The sequence below is a fragment of the Lissotriton helveticus genome, chromosome 3_1 (assembly GCF_964261635.1).
Source record: "Lissotriton helveticus chromosome 3_1, aLisHel1.1, whole genome shotgun sequence".
Classification (NCBI taxonomy): Eukaryota; Metazoa; Chordata; class Amphibia; order Caudata; family Salamandridae; genus Lissotriton; species Lissotriton helveticus.
Window position 1 is genome coordinate 1,801,503,851 of NC_136061.1, and position 16,095 is coordinate 1,801,519,945.

Here is a 16,095-nt window from a genome sequence, read left to right on the forward strand (position 1 = left end):
ATCGGCCACATGATGTAGTTTGACGAGGTCGATGGACACAAACCTGTTCTCCTTTTTACCAGCAAGGGGCTGCAGTAATACTGTTCTCGATCCGTGGATTGCTAGGACAGGTACTGGTTGTCTGTAGGGATGCCCAAATCCTTCTTTTCCGCGATCTTTTCTCTGACTAGATCCCCAAGCTTAGGAATCCAGACAGGCCTTGATGGGACGGTCGGTTTCTCTTCAGTGGTGGTTGGCTTCAGGAACACGTTACTTTGTTTCGTTCTTATTTCAATTAAGTCCTGTAAAACAGCTAAACGGTCTTTGATATCAAAGGGTTTTTGGTCTACCACTGTAGTCTGACAATCGAGATCCGATACTAACATTCTGGTCCCAAAAATGACTTAAAATGGAGTGATACCCCATAGAGAACTTCTTGGCAGATTGTTAAGACTATGTTGGACACTTATTAGATGTTTGACCTAACAGTCATCCGAGCCTAATACCCAAGCTGTTATAGATTGCTTTATGTCCCGGTTTTTTCCCTCCACTACCGAATTCCTCTCAGGATGGAATGGACTACAGTACCGCAATGCCATGCCCAATTTGGCCATTTTAATTTTTGTAAAGGTTTTATATAGCGCTGGCTAGACCCGGTGGTATCAGAGCGCTTTACATGAGCATCAGATCATAGTTACAGGCTACATCGTTACAAAGGTTACACAGTTATTAGCACATGGCAACATAGTTACTTCTATGGTCGAGATAAACAATAAGCACAAATACGTAAGGGGAAAAGCAGGCAGGGGGAAAGATTCAGGGGAGGGGGAAGGAGCTGGGGAAGTAGACAGGTAATGAAGGAAGGAAAGAGGAGGGGAGGGTGAAAGACACCACATGGGAAGAGGAGGGTAAGGGGGACGGGGAACACAAACCGGTAGACGAGTCAAAGCAACGTCCAAAGTCCAGTAAGCTGTGATCCCCGGGTGGTATCACTTCCCTATCTCAGTTGCGGGAGGCTCCCTTCACGCAGTGCCCTCTCTCAGAGGGTTCTCTGAGACTCCAAGGCATACATTCCTGATCCTTCCCCAAAAAGGGGAGAGGGAGTGCTTTGGCAAGGGGTGCCATACCATACCTCAGCTGTGAGAGGCTCCCTTGGCGCAGTGGACTCTCTCAGTGGGTACGCTGAGACTCCAGAGTATAAATATTGGATCTTTCCCCAACAAGGGGAGAAGGAGTGCTTAGTCAAAGGGCACAAAGGACATGGGGCTAGGCAGACTAGCAGACAAGATGAGAGATTCAGGGGAGAGGGGATAGGAGCTAGGAGCTAGGAAGGTAGACAAAGAGAGAAAGAGTACTAAATGGGAACAAATTTAATTAATGAGTTAATTTATAGCGCTGGCTAGACCCGAGGGAATCAGAGCGCCGTACATGAGGAACAAGAATGTTGCAAATTACATTAGTTAAAAGTTACATAAGTATCAAGAAAAGCATTTGGAGAACATAGGGGACAAGGTGAATTGAGGAAGGAAGGATAAGGGGATAGGGTAAAGGGGTAGGAGGAAGATGCATCAGCCAAATCGCTAGGTCTCCACAGTCTGGGGTAAGTTCCGCAGGTTCCAAGTCCTGATGTGTAGGCAGGCTAGGAGATAGGTTCAAGGTCTCGTCAATGTCCAATTGTTGTCCCGGGGAAGCAAAACAACATGTATGGGGTCATTATGGAAGCCATCTTGGGGTCAGGCAGGGGACTGTACACTGGTGGCCATCCTAAGGTGAGGCATCTGGTAGTTAAAGTCAATATCCAGGACAGCGGCCGCCAGAGAATAACAAATCCAGCGTGCACACGCCATTACACGCACAGACATGCACACACAAATGTGAGCAAACACTCACATAGGCGCACTGACGCACTCACACAAGCACATAGACAAAAAACATCCAACAACACAAGCACACATAAAATTCCATGCTCTAATACAAAACACCCAAATATATGCACACGCAAACATCGTCACATGCACAGACATGCACAAGCACACACAAATGTGCTCACACTCACATACACGCAGACACGCACACACACACAAGCACACATACAGAAACTATCGAAAACACAGGCACACATGCAATCACATGCTCCAGAACAAAAATACCCAAGGACGTATAAGCTCGGGATTTAAACGCAGGACTCTGCTCAGAATGTAACGTGCCGACTCCGTATGTGCCGATAATGACTCGCAAATCTTTTATAACAGTTCAAGCATTAGCCGAGCGCTGAGGCCATATCCAAATGAACCTTGAACATGAATCCACTGCGACCATGATATATTTGTAGTTACCATCCCTCTGTAGGGGACCGCAGTGGTCCAGGTAAACGCAAGCTAATGGTTTATCTGAAATTAACAGGGGCATCTGCGTAGTACGTTTCACTGTAGAGACTTTCATCTTTTGGTAGATTTCACATTCCAAAACATAGTTTCTGGTCTGTTTCCTCATGCGCGGCCACCAGTATCTCTGTTTTAATAATGACACTGTGGCGGAAACACCTGCATGAGCAGAGGCAAGCCCTTCATGTGCTGCTAAGATTAGTCCTAATCTATGTTCCATGTTTGGAATTACTCTATCCCCCCTCCAGGGATTCAAGCAAACTGAACATTATTTGCATCAGTTATGTATGAGTATTTGAGTGGAAACCCTTTTGGTAATGTTTTACCACTGTCTTTGCTTGAAGCACTAAGAGCAAGAATTTTTTCGCTGTCTATTTTCGTTTTTGTTATTTCATATAACTTATGTGAACAACTAACACTGGTATCTGCAGTTTCAACTTGAATTAATTCATTCACAACCACTGTCTCCAGATGATCCTTCAAGTTCTTGCGAGCTATGGTGACTTCTGCTGCGCTGTCCAACATTGTCTGAGCCCATTCCCCGTCTTGAGTTGTGTCCTCAAGATCCTTGGCATGTCTGATTTTTAGACCTTCTACTTTCTTTTTGGTGAATTGAGGTTTTTTGTTTTTCTGAACGTGCTGATCTTCTTTGGACTCCGCATGTTCTTCCTTGTGTTCTGATCATCCTCTTCTTTTGGATTTCTGTGACGAAGTCTGAAAGGTACGAGAAGAACGTGTATCAGTATCTTGATATCTATCAGGTTTTCTCAAATTATCCCTGTTCCTGAGGTTATACCTCCTTTCAGAGGGCTACTTTTGAGAAGATCTACCTCTGGAATGAGAACGCTTCTTTTTAGAAGTTTGTTTAGTGTTCTCCCACTTCTTTTTAAGAGGAGTAGGAGTGTTTTTATTAAAGACCTTTTCAGGATTTTCTGACAGTTGGGGTTTAACTGGTTTCCCACCCAAGATGTCTCTGCCAAGCTGTCTCTGACTAATTCTTCATAGGATTTTTCAATTATTCTGGCCGGTTCTTGTGGTTGCTCAGTTACATCAAATTCCCTTAACTTTTGGCGGATTGCCACAGATGCTGCTTCAACTTTAATATGGTTAATATTATAGTTGAGACCTCTTTGAAATCTTTCAGTAATTTCATACCTAGATTTAAAGCAGGCTCTGCCCCGTATTCGTTTTAAATTTGTTTCAGGACGTCTGGTATTACCGCCATAGACGGAATACCATGTGTTTTAGGGTAAATAGCAGCAAAGACAGTACCCCAAGTGTGGCAGTCCTCCAGATGTGGTGCGATCCCCATTGGTAAACAGATTGTTAAAATTCTGTGTTTCTCATGAGGGGCAGTATTAGGAAATACTGCCTTGATTTGAGTCATTGTTTTAGCTATCCAGAATGGATTTTGTTCCCATTTTGCAGGTAACTTACCAACGACCGAATGTAGATTCTGTGGTGTAATTTTATTTGTGTTCTCCTGGTGGGGGGATGCTGTGGAATCATTATTACAGGTTGGACTGTAAGAGTCCGCATGACATATTGAATACAATTGTCTATAGATTTTGATTAGCTCTTTGAGTTGAGCTCGTAGTTCCACATCTGTCATTTCATTAATTTCAGGATGTGGAGTATAGCTGGCTAACACTGGCCATGTTGCTCCTGGTCTACCAGTGTACCAAGCCTTGTAATGTTATTTATATGTTTTAGGGTGCCTTTAAACCAGAGCGCATGCTCTTGGTAAGTTAGTGGAATTTCAATATCCTCAAAAGGAATATATTCCACTGGTGGTTCATCTTCTTTGTAGAAGTGAAACACATGAGTTCTTGAATATGCTTCAGGGAAGACTATCCATGAGTAGAATACCTCTGTCTGGTGATATTCATGTGCCTCTATCACAAAAACTGCCCTACCACCTCTTGCTGATAGGCCATGTTTTATAAGTTTTATAGTGATGACTTTCCTTAAATTTAGGGGTATGCTTATAGCATCCTCGTCGGTTTTGTTAAAACCTGAAATGTTAAGAGCTGCATCAGCTGGATCAGCCGCAGCTCCTTCGGCGTTGTTATCCATTTTTGTTGACTGAAAGTTTGCAAAGCAAGTTTCAAGGAAACAAAGATAAGGTGCCCAATATTTTGGAATACTGTATCCTTCAACATTGAAGAAACCAAAAACAAATACATAGGATTTTCGTCCTACTCAGTTATGGCGGATATTATCCTTTTACCCACTCCAGACATCTATTGGAGTATTACGGAAAAAGGGGTCTCAGAGAAAAGCACGACTGAGTTACTTTAGTATCTACCGTTAAATTAGTGCCTTACTAAACTTTGGGTGCCATGCAGTGTAGTTCCTATAGTCCCAATAGGCTCTGGGCATTGGAATAATATATCCTATAGATATGACGTAGGACTTAGGTCAGTAGGTCTCCATCGAATATACTAAACTTGTGAGTGCCAGCTAGCTCAGAGATCACTAGAAACATTCTCGAATTCACAAGAAGGGATTGGTTTCTGACAACCGCATAAACATGACAACTTTGTTCCCCTAGGACTGGAATAACTATCTTCAGATTCGTAGAAACAATTGATAAGTATTTCACTCAGTCAATCGTGCATGCTTCGTTTCTACAGAGTTTGCAGAGAAATAGTGAGATGGGCCTTTCAATAAAAGGTTTATTGAACAGTCTTCTTTCTCATGCAAGAGAGGTGAATTGCTACAATCGTTAGACAGAATGCAAAGTATAATGCGTACAGCGAGAATAGTATTATAAAATAATACTGTAATAGCATTGTATGGTTTCTAAGCCATATAAGAATACATACATAAATAACACTGGCTAAAATACTTAACTGGTGCTTCTAAAATAGGCCTACCCCAATGTACCTAATCTAGGTCTAGTACGTGGGAAGAAGTAAGTATGGTCTTTAGGTTCTAATCAGCTCCATACCTTAGAATGAAGGAGGTCTGGTATCTTTGTCTCGGGACTCGATTTCCCAACACCCCGCAAGGAGAGTCAGAAACACTGGAGCTGGATTTCTCAGCAGAGGAGGGCAGCTTCCTGATCAGTGCGTCAGCTGGAGTGTCAGCTTCCTTCAGCACTTGCTGTAGCGAGCTGCGTCGGGCAAGTAGGTCGTCGAACTGCTCCGAACCACCGTGCTTTGCTAAAGCAATTGAAGGTATATTTATACCTTGAAGGTGTTTAGAAGTGCCATGTTTGACGTAAAGTCGGGCATATGAACGTCATGAATGAACTGCTAAGGAATAGATGTTCATTGTAAAACTAACTGAGTTCTTGGAGAAATCAATTTTCAAACAAGGGAAAGTCCCTAACGGCTTAAGCTAGTTAGAAATCGTTGTGACGTTTGGTGAACGGATGGAAGTAGCCACCGAATTCATCCTTGATCTGGCTAAATTGGCATTAAAAAGGAACTTCTTTAAATTTAAGGATGATTTCTTTTTTCAAATTCGCGGTGTGGCAATGGGTTGCCCCTTCGCCCCAGAATTAGCAGTACTATTCATGAGCCAATTTGAAGAGAAATACATCTATGAGAACAATCCCTTTGCGCAATGGATCGGAGGATGGCTCCGATACATAGACGACATTTTTTTCACATGGTCAGGAACGGAGGAACAACGACTGGATTTTCACCAGTGGCTTAACAACCGGACCGAACACATAAAATTCAGTGTCCAACACTCGAAACATCGATTACCATTTCTGGACGTGGAAGTATATTGTACTGATGGGATTTTGGTCACTACATTATACAAGAAGGAAACAGATCGTAATAAAGCGCTGCATTTTTCAAGTTATCATCCTAGAAGCTTGAAAGAAAATTTACCCCTGGGACAATTCCTGCGCATCCGCAGGAATTGTACCTTCAAGGATGAATATATGTTCCACGCGAAAGCCCTAAGAGAGAGGCTACTACTTTTTGGATATCCAGCCAAATTACTGAAACGTGCGCTCAAAAGAGCATTGTGGACACCCAGAGACACACTTCTAACAAAAAAAGTCAAAACCGACCAAACTAGAATAGTTTGCTCATCCACATTTTGCCCAACATCTAATTGCTAAAAAAAGAAATATGTAAGAACTGGCAATTGGTAAAGGATTTGGATAGACAGCTAGTGGAATTACAGCTCTTTGCATTCAAGAAGGACAAGAGTGTGGCAAACCACATAGTAAGAGCGGCCATGCCGAAACAAACACCCCTATCACTTAGAGAATACCTGAATTTACCACCCATTACAGGCCACCATCAATGTGGAACATGCGTGTGCTGTCCTCTAACGATAGAAGGAGATTTGTTTCAACATAATGGTGTTTCATGGAAACATTCGAAATTTACAAATTGTAAGACCAAGTATGTTATTTATGGCATTCTATGCCCATGTAACAGACTGTATATAGGGAAGTCTAGCCAAGAGGTTAGGCAGCGGATCAACCAGCACAAATCACGAATCAAGAAGACCATCCTCACTGCACCACTTGTGCAACACTGGATTGATCATGCACACACAGAAAATGATATCAAATGGACAGTCATCTCCAAGGTGGAACCCGACCAAAGAGGAGGTGACCTGGAGGCAAAACTATCCACACGAGAGGCAACTCTGATTCTAAAATACAATTCTGCAGTTACAGGATTAAATGAGATGTCCGAACTATACCATCTATGATATGGAATTTTTGACACCCCCACTGGTTTTCATTACATTTAAAGCCTTTTTCTTCTATACATCTGACCACAAGTCTTGAGCCACGAATAGCTTTTTTGATAAGCAGGTACAAGCCGACAAACTACATCGCCCAGCATGTACCTTGACATTCCCGAACTAATATGGTGTTATCGGACAAACATCGAGCCCTCTCCGCTAAACACACGGACCTAGGACAACTAAAAGCACCAATTTGTTTTTTTTAAATCGGGAACAGGATGAATGGAGTGTGTTTACATTGACTCCCTGAAAAACAACTACGATTCCCAGAGTACTTAGCGTCGGGATATACGTCATATTATTCGCTGGGACAGATTGAGTCTCTAACGCGACCGCAGACTGGTAGACGCCGAGCGAGGGAGAGGAGTTATTTTTCCAAACAAGGTAGGCTCGATGGACCACACTTTCCCGTGCCCCTGCTAACGCGAGTTGACAGTGCCACGAAGGTTTTTTTGAGAAGGCACATGTTAGGTGGAATAGCGATTTTCAATAACCTTGATGGCAATGACTAATTGGTCGTTCTTTTCCGTTCCATGCAGGAATTGGACCTAAAGAAACCGCCGAAGAAATGCGCTAGCTCCATGTTAAATCCACTTACTTCGCTTTGAAGGTAATTGGCTTTCCGTTTGATAGACGATTTAGTAGGCTATCTGTGGAGTGGATCTCACAGTGCAACTTTTTGTCAACAGCATAGATGGGTGTCTGAGTCCGCAACAGGACAACACAGCTGACCATTAAGAACAGCAGCATTTGAAAAAATGCCAAGAAGACAAGGTAACACCTTGGTTTGTGCTTGTTCGTGTATAAGTTGATGGTTCTGCTCAGGAGCTAGGTTAGTAAGATGTGTTGTTTCTATCTTTCACAGGACTGAACCCTCCGAGGTCCTGAGGAGAATCCCCATAACTAAGGGGTTTCGAAACGCGTCGACCTTCTTCTTTTTTGCATAAGGCCAATCTTTACGATAAATGTTATTGTAAAATACTCAGATTGTAAATAGGTGTGATGGCCTGATCTATGATTAATGCAAATGTCATCGAACATAATGGTAAAATAACATTAGTACCCCACCATTTTGAGTAACTGGTTCTGTTGAACCTTGGTGAGGCTATTCACTTTGTTTCTGTTTTTCCCCCCAAAAAAACCCTTCTTCATTATTCACTGTCTTTTCTAATTTCTGTTCGTCTACCCCTGAGAGTGAGAATTGTGGTATGATAGTTTCACAGAACAAAGGATGGTTGTGTAATGAATCTATATGAGTGACACCCGTCCAATTTTTTTCCTATTGTCTGCATTTTCTGCTTTGCATTTCACACATTTTCAAAGTTTTAATAGATATTTCCCTCCCTCTTTTTCTAAAAATAGTAAACCTCTTAAAAAAACGATAAAAATTATTTTTGAATTTATAGAAAAGAAATAAAAAGATTAATACAGACACATTGTGATTGGTGTATGTGCGACAATTGTTTAAATACATTGTGTATTGAAAATTGATGAATCTATATCGCAGTACTGGCATCATGTTTTGTTGAGATTGATATGCGGCGCAGCCTTACTGCGCTTTAGCCAAGCCCTTTTGGTGTTTCTTGTTACTAAACTTTGGGCGCCATGCAGTGTAGTTCCTATAGTCCCAATAGGCTCTGGGCATTGGAATAATATATCCTATAGATATGACGTAGGTCTTAGGTCAGTAGGTCTCCATCGAATATACTAAACTTAATTGTGAGTGCCAGCTAGCTCAGAGATTACTAGAAACTTTCTCGAATTCACAAGAAGGGATTGGTTTCTGAACACCGCTTAAACATGACAACTTTGTTTCCCTAGGACTGGAATAACTTTCTTCAGTGTCGTAGAAACAATTGATAAGTATTTCACTCAGTCAATCGTGCATGCTTCGTTTCTACAGAGTTTGCAGAGAAATAGTGAGATGGGCGTTTTCAATAAAAGGTTTATTGAACAGTCTTCTTTCTCATGCAAGAGAGGTGAACTGCTACAATCGTTAGACAGAATGCAAAGTATAATGCGTACAGCGAGAATAGTACTATAAAATAATACTGTAATAGCATTGTATGGTTTCTAAGCCAAATAGGAATACAGACATAAATAACACAGGCTAAAATACTTAACTGGTGCTTCTAAAATAGGCCTACCCCAATATACCTAACCTAGGTTTAGTACGTGGGAAGAAGTAAGTATGGTCTTTAGGTTCTAATCAGCTCCATACCTTAGAATGAAGGAGGTCTGGTATCTTTGTCTCGGGACTCGATTTCCCAACACCCCGCAAGGAGAGTCAGAAACACTGGAGCTGGATTTCTCAGCAGAGGAGGGCAGCTTCCTGATCCGTGCATCAGCTGGAGTGTCAGCTTCCTTCGGCACTTGCTGTAGCGAGTTGCGTCGGGCAAGTAGGTTGTCGAACTGCTCCGAACCACCGTGCTTTGCTAAAGCAAGGGAAGGTATATTTATACCTTGAAGGTGTTTAGAAGTGCCATGTTTGACGTAAAGTTGGGCATATGAACGTCATGAATAAACTACTAAGGAATAGATTTTCATTGTAAAACTAACTGAGTTCTTGGAGAAATCAATTTTCAAGCAAGGGAAAGTCCCTAACGGTTAAAGCTAGTTTTCCAAGAAATCATTGTGACGTTTGGTGAACGGATGGAAGTAGCCATGCCTGTATTTGGGTTGCATGGGCTATGCCTAAAAAAGGGCTTAATTTCTATGCCTATATAAGGGCAATGTGAATTATACTTATATAAGGGTATGAATCGGGAAAATCCATTTGGAATCTAAAACGCCATACAACAATATTAAGCAGATCCTACTCTCCTACAGATGTAGAGATAATTACATTTGAGCCAGATAGAGCGATGGCCGAAGTCGAAATACTTGCTCACCAATTTGGCTCACAAACAGGTTATCGGCTAAACAGAGCTAAAACCCAGATTTTAGCAAATAGATATACCACCGTCGCTGATAGTAGAGTGGTTGATGAGGCCACATACTTAGGCATACGTGTGAGAGTTAGAGTTGAAGATATTATAGATATAAATCTCACCCCCATAATCAGTAAAATCAAGAATGATATGTGCCGCTGGGATAATTTAAAACTATCTATATTTGGCAGATGCAACCTGATTAAAATGACGATTCTGCCTAAACTTTTATATATTTTTCGTACGATCCCACTTGAAATACATAACGATTAGTTTAGGCAGATCGAGAGGGAGGTAGCCGGGTTTATATAGTCGTATAAGTGCACACGTAGATCGAATGCATTCTTATCCCTTCCTAAGAAAAGGGTGGGTGTTGGATTACCTAATTTTAAACTCTATTATTTAGCAGCTTCTCTACAATATTATTGGCCTATTTTTGCCATAAAGAAGAAGGAAGTAATTGTTTCTAACTATGTCCCATCAATTTTTGAGTACTTAATTGGCTCACGGGCTAATGGCTGTCTATTAAAAATACACAAACCCAATTATTACAAAAAGGCCAGTTTTAAGACTTTAATAGCAGTATTCTGAAACTGGACGGGGATCAGGAAAAATACTAGGGCTTGGCAGATATAGTAGATATACACCATTGATCAAAAATGATCAGATACCTGAGGCACTGTCAGATCGGCACTTGCAAAGATGGGAGAAAGCAGGGGTCTATATGATAGGTGATTTTTTGACAGGGGAACATATAGCATCTTTTGAAAAATTTAGGGCCAAATTTAATATTGATCGTCGAGATTTTTTTAAGTTCTTACAAATAAGGGATTTTCTTTTTAAAAAAGCTGGTGGAGCAGAGGGTTTTCAGTTTCACCATTGATGGAAGCTCTAATCCGTTCATCCGAGTTCTTAATCTCTTCTTTGTATAGTTTATTATTGGAGGGTATAATGGACGAACTCGAAAAGCATGCATTGAAATGGCAGGTTCGGGTGGTTGTCGCCGATTCATGCTTTTTGAAGTCAATAGAAATGGGCAACCTGGTTCTATGTACTGCTAATCTGCGGGCACATCATTTTAAGACTCTTTTTGACCTATACAATACGCCTGCAAAAATTGTTAAGTGGGGGGGAGGGGGTACAGAGGGAGCCCATTGTTTTAGGTGTAAGATATACAAGGCGGATGCGACCCACATTTTTTCGACATGCCCCAGTCAGGATTTACTAAGAAGAGAAATTTCCGTTTTTTTGCAAATTGTTCTAAAAAAAAGAAATTCTGATTTCTCCACAGCTTATGCTACTTGGGGTATCGGCACAAGATAGCCCTAACAGTGAGTTTCTATTTATAGCCATGTCAGTGCTCAGACTATGTATCGCATCAGCATGGTTAGACTCTTCCCCCCCCAACCTTTTTGCAATGGAAAGTCCGGTTGCTTCATATATTTAATCTGGAAAGAGCACGTTATGTACAAAAGGCATAAACGGCAGAGCAAAAGGACTGAAGATCTGGAATCCATTAAAAGATTGGGTTAATGGAGTAACTCGGGAGAGGCAATGGCTTATTATGGTGCACTCTATGGGCCTTATTTATGAAGGACTTGCGCCGCCGGTGCGTCACTTTTAACATGGGAAAAAGTGACGCATCGGTGGCGCAAGGCCTTCATAAATAAGGGCCTATGTATTTAACAATATGTGTTTTTTTCCCTTTTTTTTTTCTCTTTTCTGCTCTCTGTCAACTGTCTTACGTTTGCTGCAAGCCTTTTTCTTTTTTCTTTTTCTTACTCTTTTTGCTGTTTTTGTTTGTGTAAACTATATTTTTTTGTATGATGATAACTTTGTTAATATTAGGAAACTGATGTCATGTGGAATTAAGCTGTTCGTTGCTTTTATTGCTTCTGCTCTTTTTTTATCTGTTATGGTTGAATGTAAAATAAAAAAATCTGCACTTTTACTCTGTATATTGCACGCCATACTGTTAATAATGTTACAATTGAGAACTTACGATGTAGAACCCTGGAAGAAATCTTTCACAACGATCACTTCTCATATATTTTCTTTTTGTAAACGTCTATCATTCCTTCCCTAGATAAATACTGTTGATAAAAAGTTAACCTTCTCAAACGTCCTGTATGTTCCTCCGGACACATCAAGTGGTCTTATAATAAGCAGTTCTCTGACGATCCCCTTCTCCTGTACCTACAACTTGACAATGCAGACGAGCCTGCTGACGGCCGTGCATCCCATTCTCAGGTAGGTGCATTTCAAAGGCGCTGAATGCTGAAATGAAACACTCACCCATGGGCCCTTGATTATTTGATGATTTGTCATTTTCTATGCTGTTTATCCTGTACTCCATTTTACTGCAAAACTGCTATGATTCCTTCATCCATCCTATTTTCATGTTGCTGGCATTTGTGCAGCGCAGCCTCCATTAGGTGTCGCCTTGAAGCACTCTGGGCCTCCTCGGCGTTCCTCAACACCTCATGCTGATTTTTATCCTCCCCAGAGCGCAAGACATTTCGTGATGATATCTTGTTTTGTCCTTTAACATCTAACACTGGCTGGTGGACGTATCACGTTCAATGAGATATGGCAAATGCTGTTAGGAGCAGTGAAGTGGCCTCCTACATACTATATATGAGCTCCTTTGGACGTCGATCTAATACAGGCAGACCTATTGTGCGGTTCCGAGGGCCCGACTGACCTACTTGTGGCCACCTGGTGAACAGCAGCACTGAGATGCTGTTTACTTGACTGAGCATCAACAATGAGGAAGAGGCTGAACAAATGGACACGCATACATGTTAACTTAAGTAAAAGTAGCAAAGACCGGTTCCACTACCGCTTATATTTAGGGACACCATCTTTAAAAATATTGGGCTTGATTCACAAAGGTAAACTCACCCATTTGTGTAACTTTACTCTTTTCGGTATTCACCAAACTGCAATTTAGGAATAACTGTGATTGTCGGGGCGGAGAATTCCACACATAAAAAGATAGGCCTGCCCAATCTTTTTATGTGCAGAGTTCATCATTGTAAGTTATTATGAAATCACAGTTTTATGAATCCCAAGAAAGAGTATTCTTAAACAAACATGTAAGCTTATCTTTGTGAACCAAGCCCACTGTGTAAGGAACACGTAAAAATATAATAAATTCTCCCTAAAATTCAAAATTGTGTATTTCTCTAACATGTGGCGTGTTTCACCATAGTACATCAGAATATATTACTTTATTGAGTGGCATTTTTAGAAGTGACAGTTTTCGAAAATGAACTTGGAAACTTTCATGCCCTCACTCCATTGTGAACGGCAATGCCATTAGTGGTCCCAGAAGCAATTCAGCTTTCAGATGCACCCTCTACGTAGAATGTGCACCTGAAAGCTGAAGCAACACACCACACACAACTGTAATGGTAATCAAACCTCAGGTAAGACACTGGGGTTAACATTGTCTTAGGTCTTCTGAAAATTAAAAAAATTACCCCATCCGAGTTGTAGAAATGGTTACTCACCTCCAAAGCATGTACTTCTGAAATCCTTCTAAAAGAAATCAAACACAGTAGAGCTGCTAACTCACAATACAATTGTTGTAATGTCAAAAACGTATTTGTATGTCAAGGCTCCAAACTCTTGAAAACCAAATTCAAATTCCATAATGACTATACCTAGGCCTAGGAGGTCTCTGCAACTTTAAACCTTTCATTACCCTGCAGCTAACGCTGACCTAAAACAATATATAGTACTATAACTCAAACCCTTCTCAAATAAGGGTGAATACAAATGAGAAAATGATATGCAAGGTGCCTCCACAGGATCCACGTCTCTCTCCATGCAGCAACAAACCCATTTCCTCCATGCTCCAATATAATGCCTCCTTGTCCCAGGAGCCCGGAAACCATGTGCAACTCCTGAGCCTATTCTGAAAGTCCTTCAAAATGTTTTCCTCCCTGATATCATATAAGCAACAAGGTTCAAAGGCCTTTCCAAAACTACAGGATGAACCTCTCCCCTGGATCTGTCAACATGTCTTCTAAAACTAGTATTAAAAAGGCTCTTCTAACCCTAATTCCAACAGCCCTGGGAACCAAGGTGGAACCGTCTAGAAATAAGGGATCAGAATTATCTGAGCTTTCTGTCTCCTAACCTTTAACAACCCACTCTGAATCTTCGAGAAAAGAGGACATGTATACCCCTGCAGTCCTTTCCAATCCTGCTGGAAAGCATCCACTGCTTCTGCTTGGGGGATATTATCTTTAGCTGGAGTACTGGGGTAACTAGTATGTAAACCTCGATGCAAACAGATCTACTCCCAAAGAACCTCAAACATTCGGAACTCTCCTGAATAGATGGGCACTCGGCTTTGAATAACTGTAATCCCAGAGATACCTTGCGTTTCAATCTGCTGTCATAATGAACATACCCAGCAAATTCTCTGCCTGTAAACCTATTTTTTGATCTAAACAAAAACTCAAAATTTCCTTTGCAACCTGAGTCAAATTCTTGGATTTGCTGCCACTGATGAATACATTTATGTAATAGACATTGTCTTGTTTAATAAAAAAGTGCAATTCTTCAAAGTTTTCCCAAAGAGACCTGCTTCATCTCCAATCCATTCATATGGTCTTGGCTCTCCTCCCAAGAGCATCTGTAACGGATCTCCTATTGATTCAAACAAGTTACCCAGCCTAAAAGGCTTGCATCTGTCTCCAAAATGAAATTTGGACATATCCTGTCAACCGCTAATTTATTCCATGCTTCTAAATTGTCTAGCCACCAATTCAACTCCTCCTGAGCTTCCAAAGTGAGCTGTATTTGGTCTCCATACCATCAACCCTTCCATAGGCCCTCTGCCTTCATCCTCTGTAAACCTCTTTAATGAAGAGAACCTGGAAATACTGCCTGGTTTGAAGAAGAAAACAAACCTAAAACCCTTGCTAATGACCACAAAGTAATGAGAGGTTTCTTTAGAATCTGCCTCACCTCTGTTTTTATTTTCACCACCTTCTATCTGGTAACCTCTAGGTTGCATGAACATTCACCTGAAAACTAAGGAAATCTATCTCCTTACAACGGATCAGCACTGATTTTTCCAAATTGATTAAGAATCCCAGCGACACCAACAGATGACGAGCTTCAGACAACTGTGCTCTCAACTCCTCCTGATCCTGGGACATAAGAAGAAAATCGTCCAAATACATAATCATATAAATCCCTCTCTCTCAGAAAAGACACCACCATCCTCTCTTTTGCTCCTTTCTTGAACTTCCAAATCCACTAACAATTGTTGACCCACCTGAAATACCATTTCCCTTGGCTCCACCAGTTGAACAGGTGCCTCTCTATACTCTATCATGTATCCTTTTACTTTTTGAAGGGCCCATTTATTTCTGGTTAAGTAATTCACAAACTCTTTTAAACAACCCCCTACCTTTCTTACCTTGACCTCCTTGAGAGAAAAAGGCTCTTCCTCTGGACTGGCACGCCCTGGTACCTCTACCTCTCTGAGGGTAGAAATCAGTGGTCGACTTGAATCCTCTAAAGGATGTACGTCTTTAGAACTGTAATTTGAAACTATAAACGTATTTTGCCACACCTTTCACTAACCCTTCACCAAACAAGAAACCCTTAGGACCCCACTAGGCTCCTTTCTAGCAAAATCTCCTAGTTTAGGGCTAATGCGCATGAGGTTCACCCTACGCCTTTCCTCCATTGTAGCTGCATTTTAGTTTCCCAGGAAACAAACTGCTTTTTTGGACCAACTACTTAACAATTCAGTATCTGCAGAAACTGACTTAGAGCTTGATTCTTCGCGCATATCTAAAAGCCTTGCAAGAGGACCAAAGACATCCAACAGTCTGTTTAAGTGACCTCTCTAAGGGCTAGATGTAGGTAATTTGATTTTACCGATTCTTAAATACCGAATTTTACCGATTCGGTATTCAAAAATCGGTAATTGAGATGTAGAGGAAAAATCGGTATTTTTTACCGAATCGGTAAAAATCAATATCGGACTTTCGGAAAATACCGATTCGGTAATTACCGAATCGGTATTTACCGATCGGTATTTCCAA

At 41.2% G+C, this 16,095-nt stretch overlaps 1 protein-coding gene across 1 annotated transcript in view; it reads left to right on the forward strand.

Moving 5' to 3' along the window:
* Positions 1 to 16,095, forward strand: part of LOC144823828 (uromodulin-like) — a 722,123-nt gene that overhangs the window by 518,172 nt on the left and 187,856 nt on the right. The window contains exon 5 of the mRNA XM_078682690.1: positions 12,108 to 12,271. Coding sequence (XP_078538816.1) covers positions 12,108 to 12,271 — 164 coding nt within the window. The remainder of the gene's footprint in view (positions 1 to 12,107; positions 12,272 to 16,095) is intronic.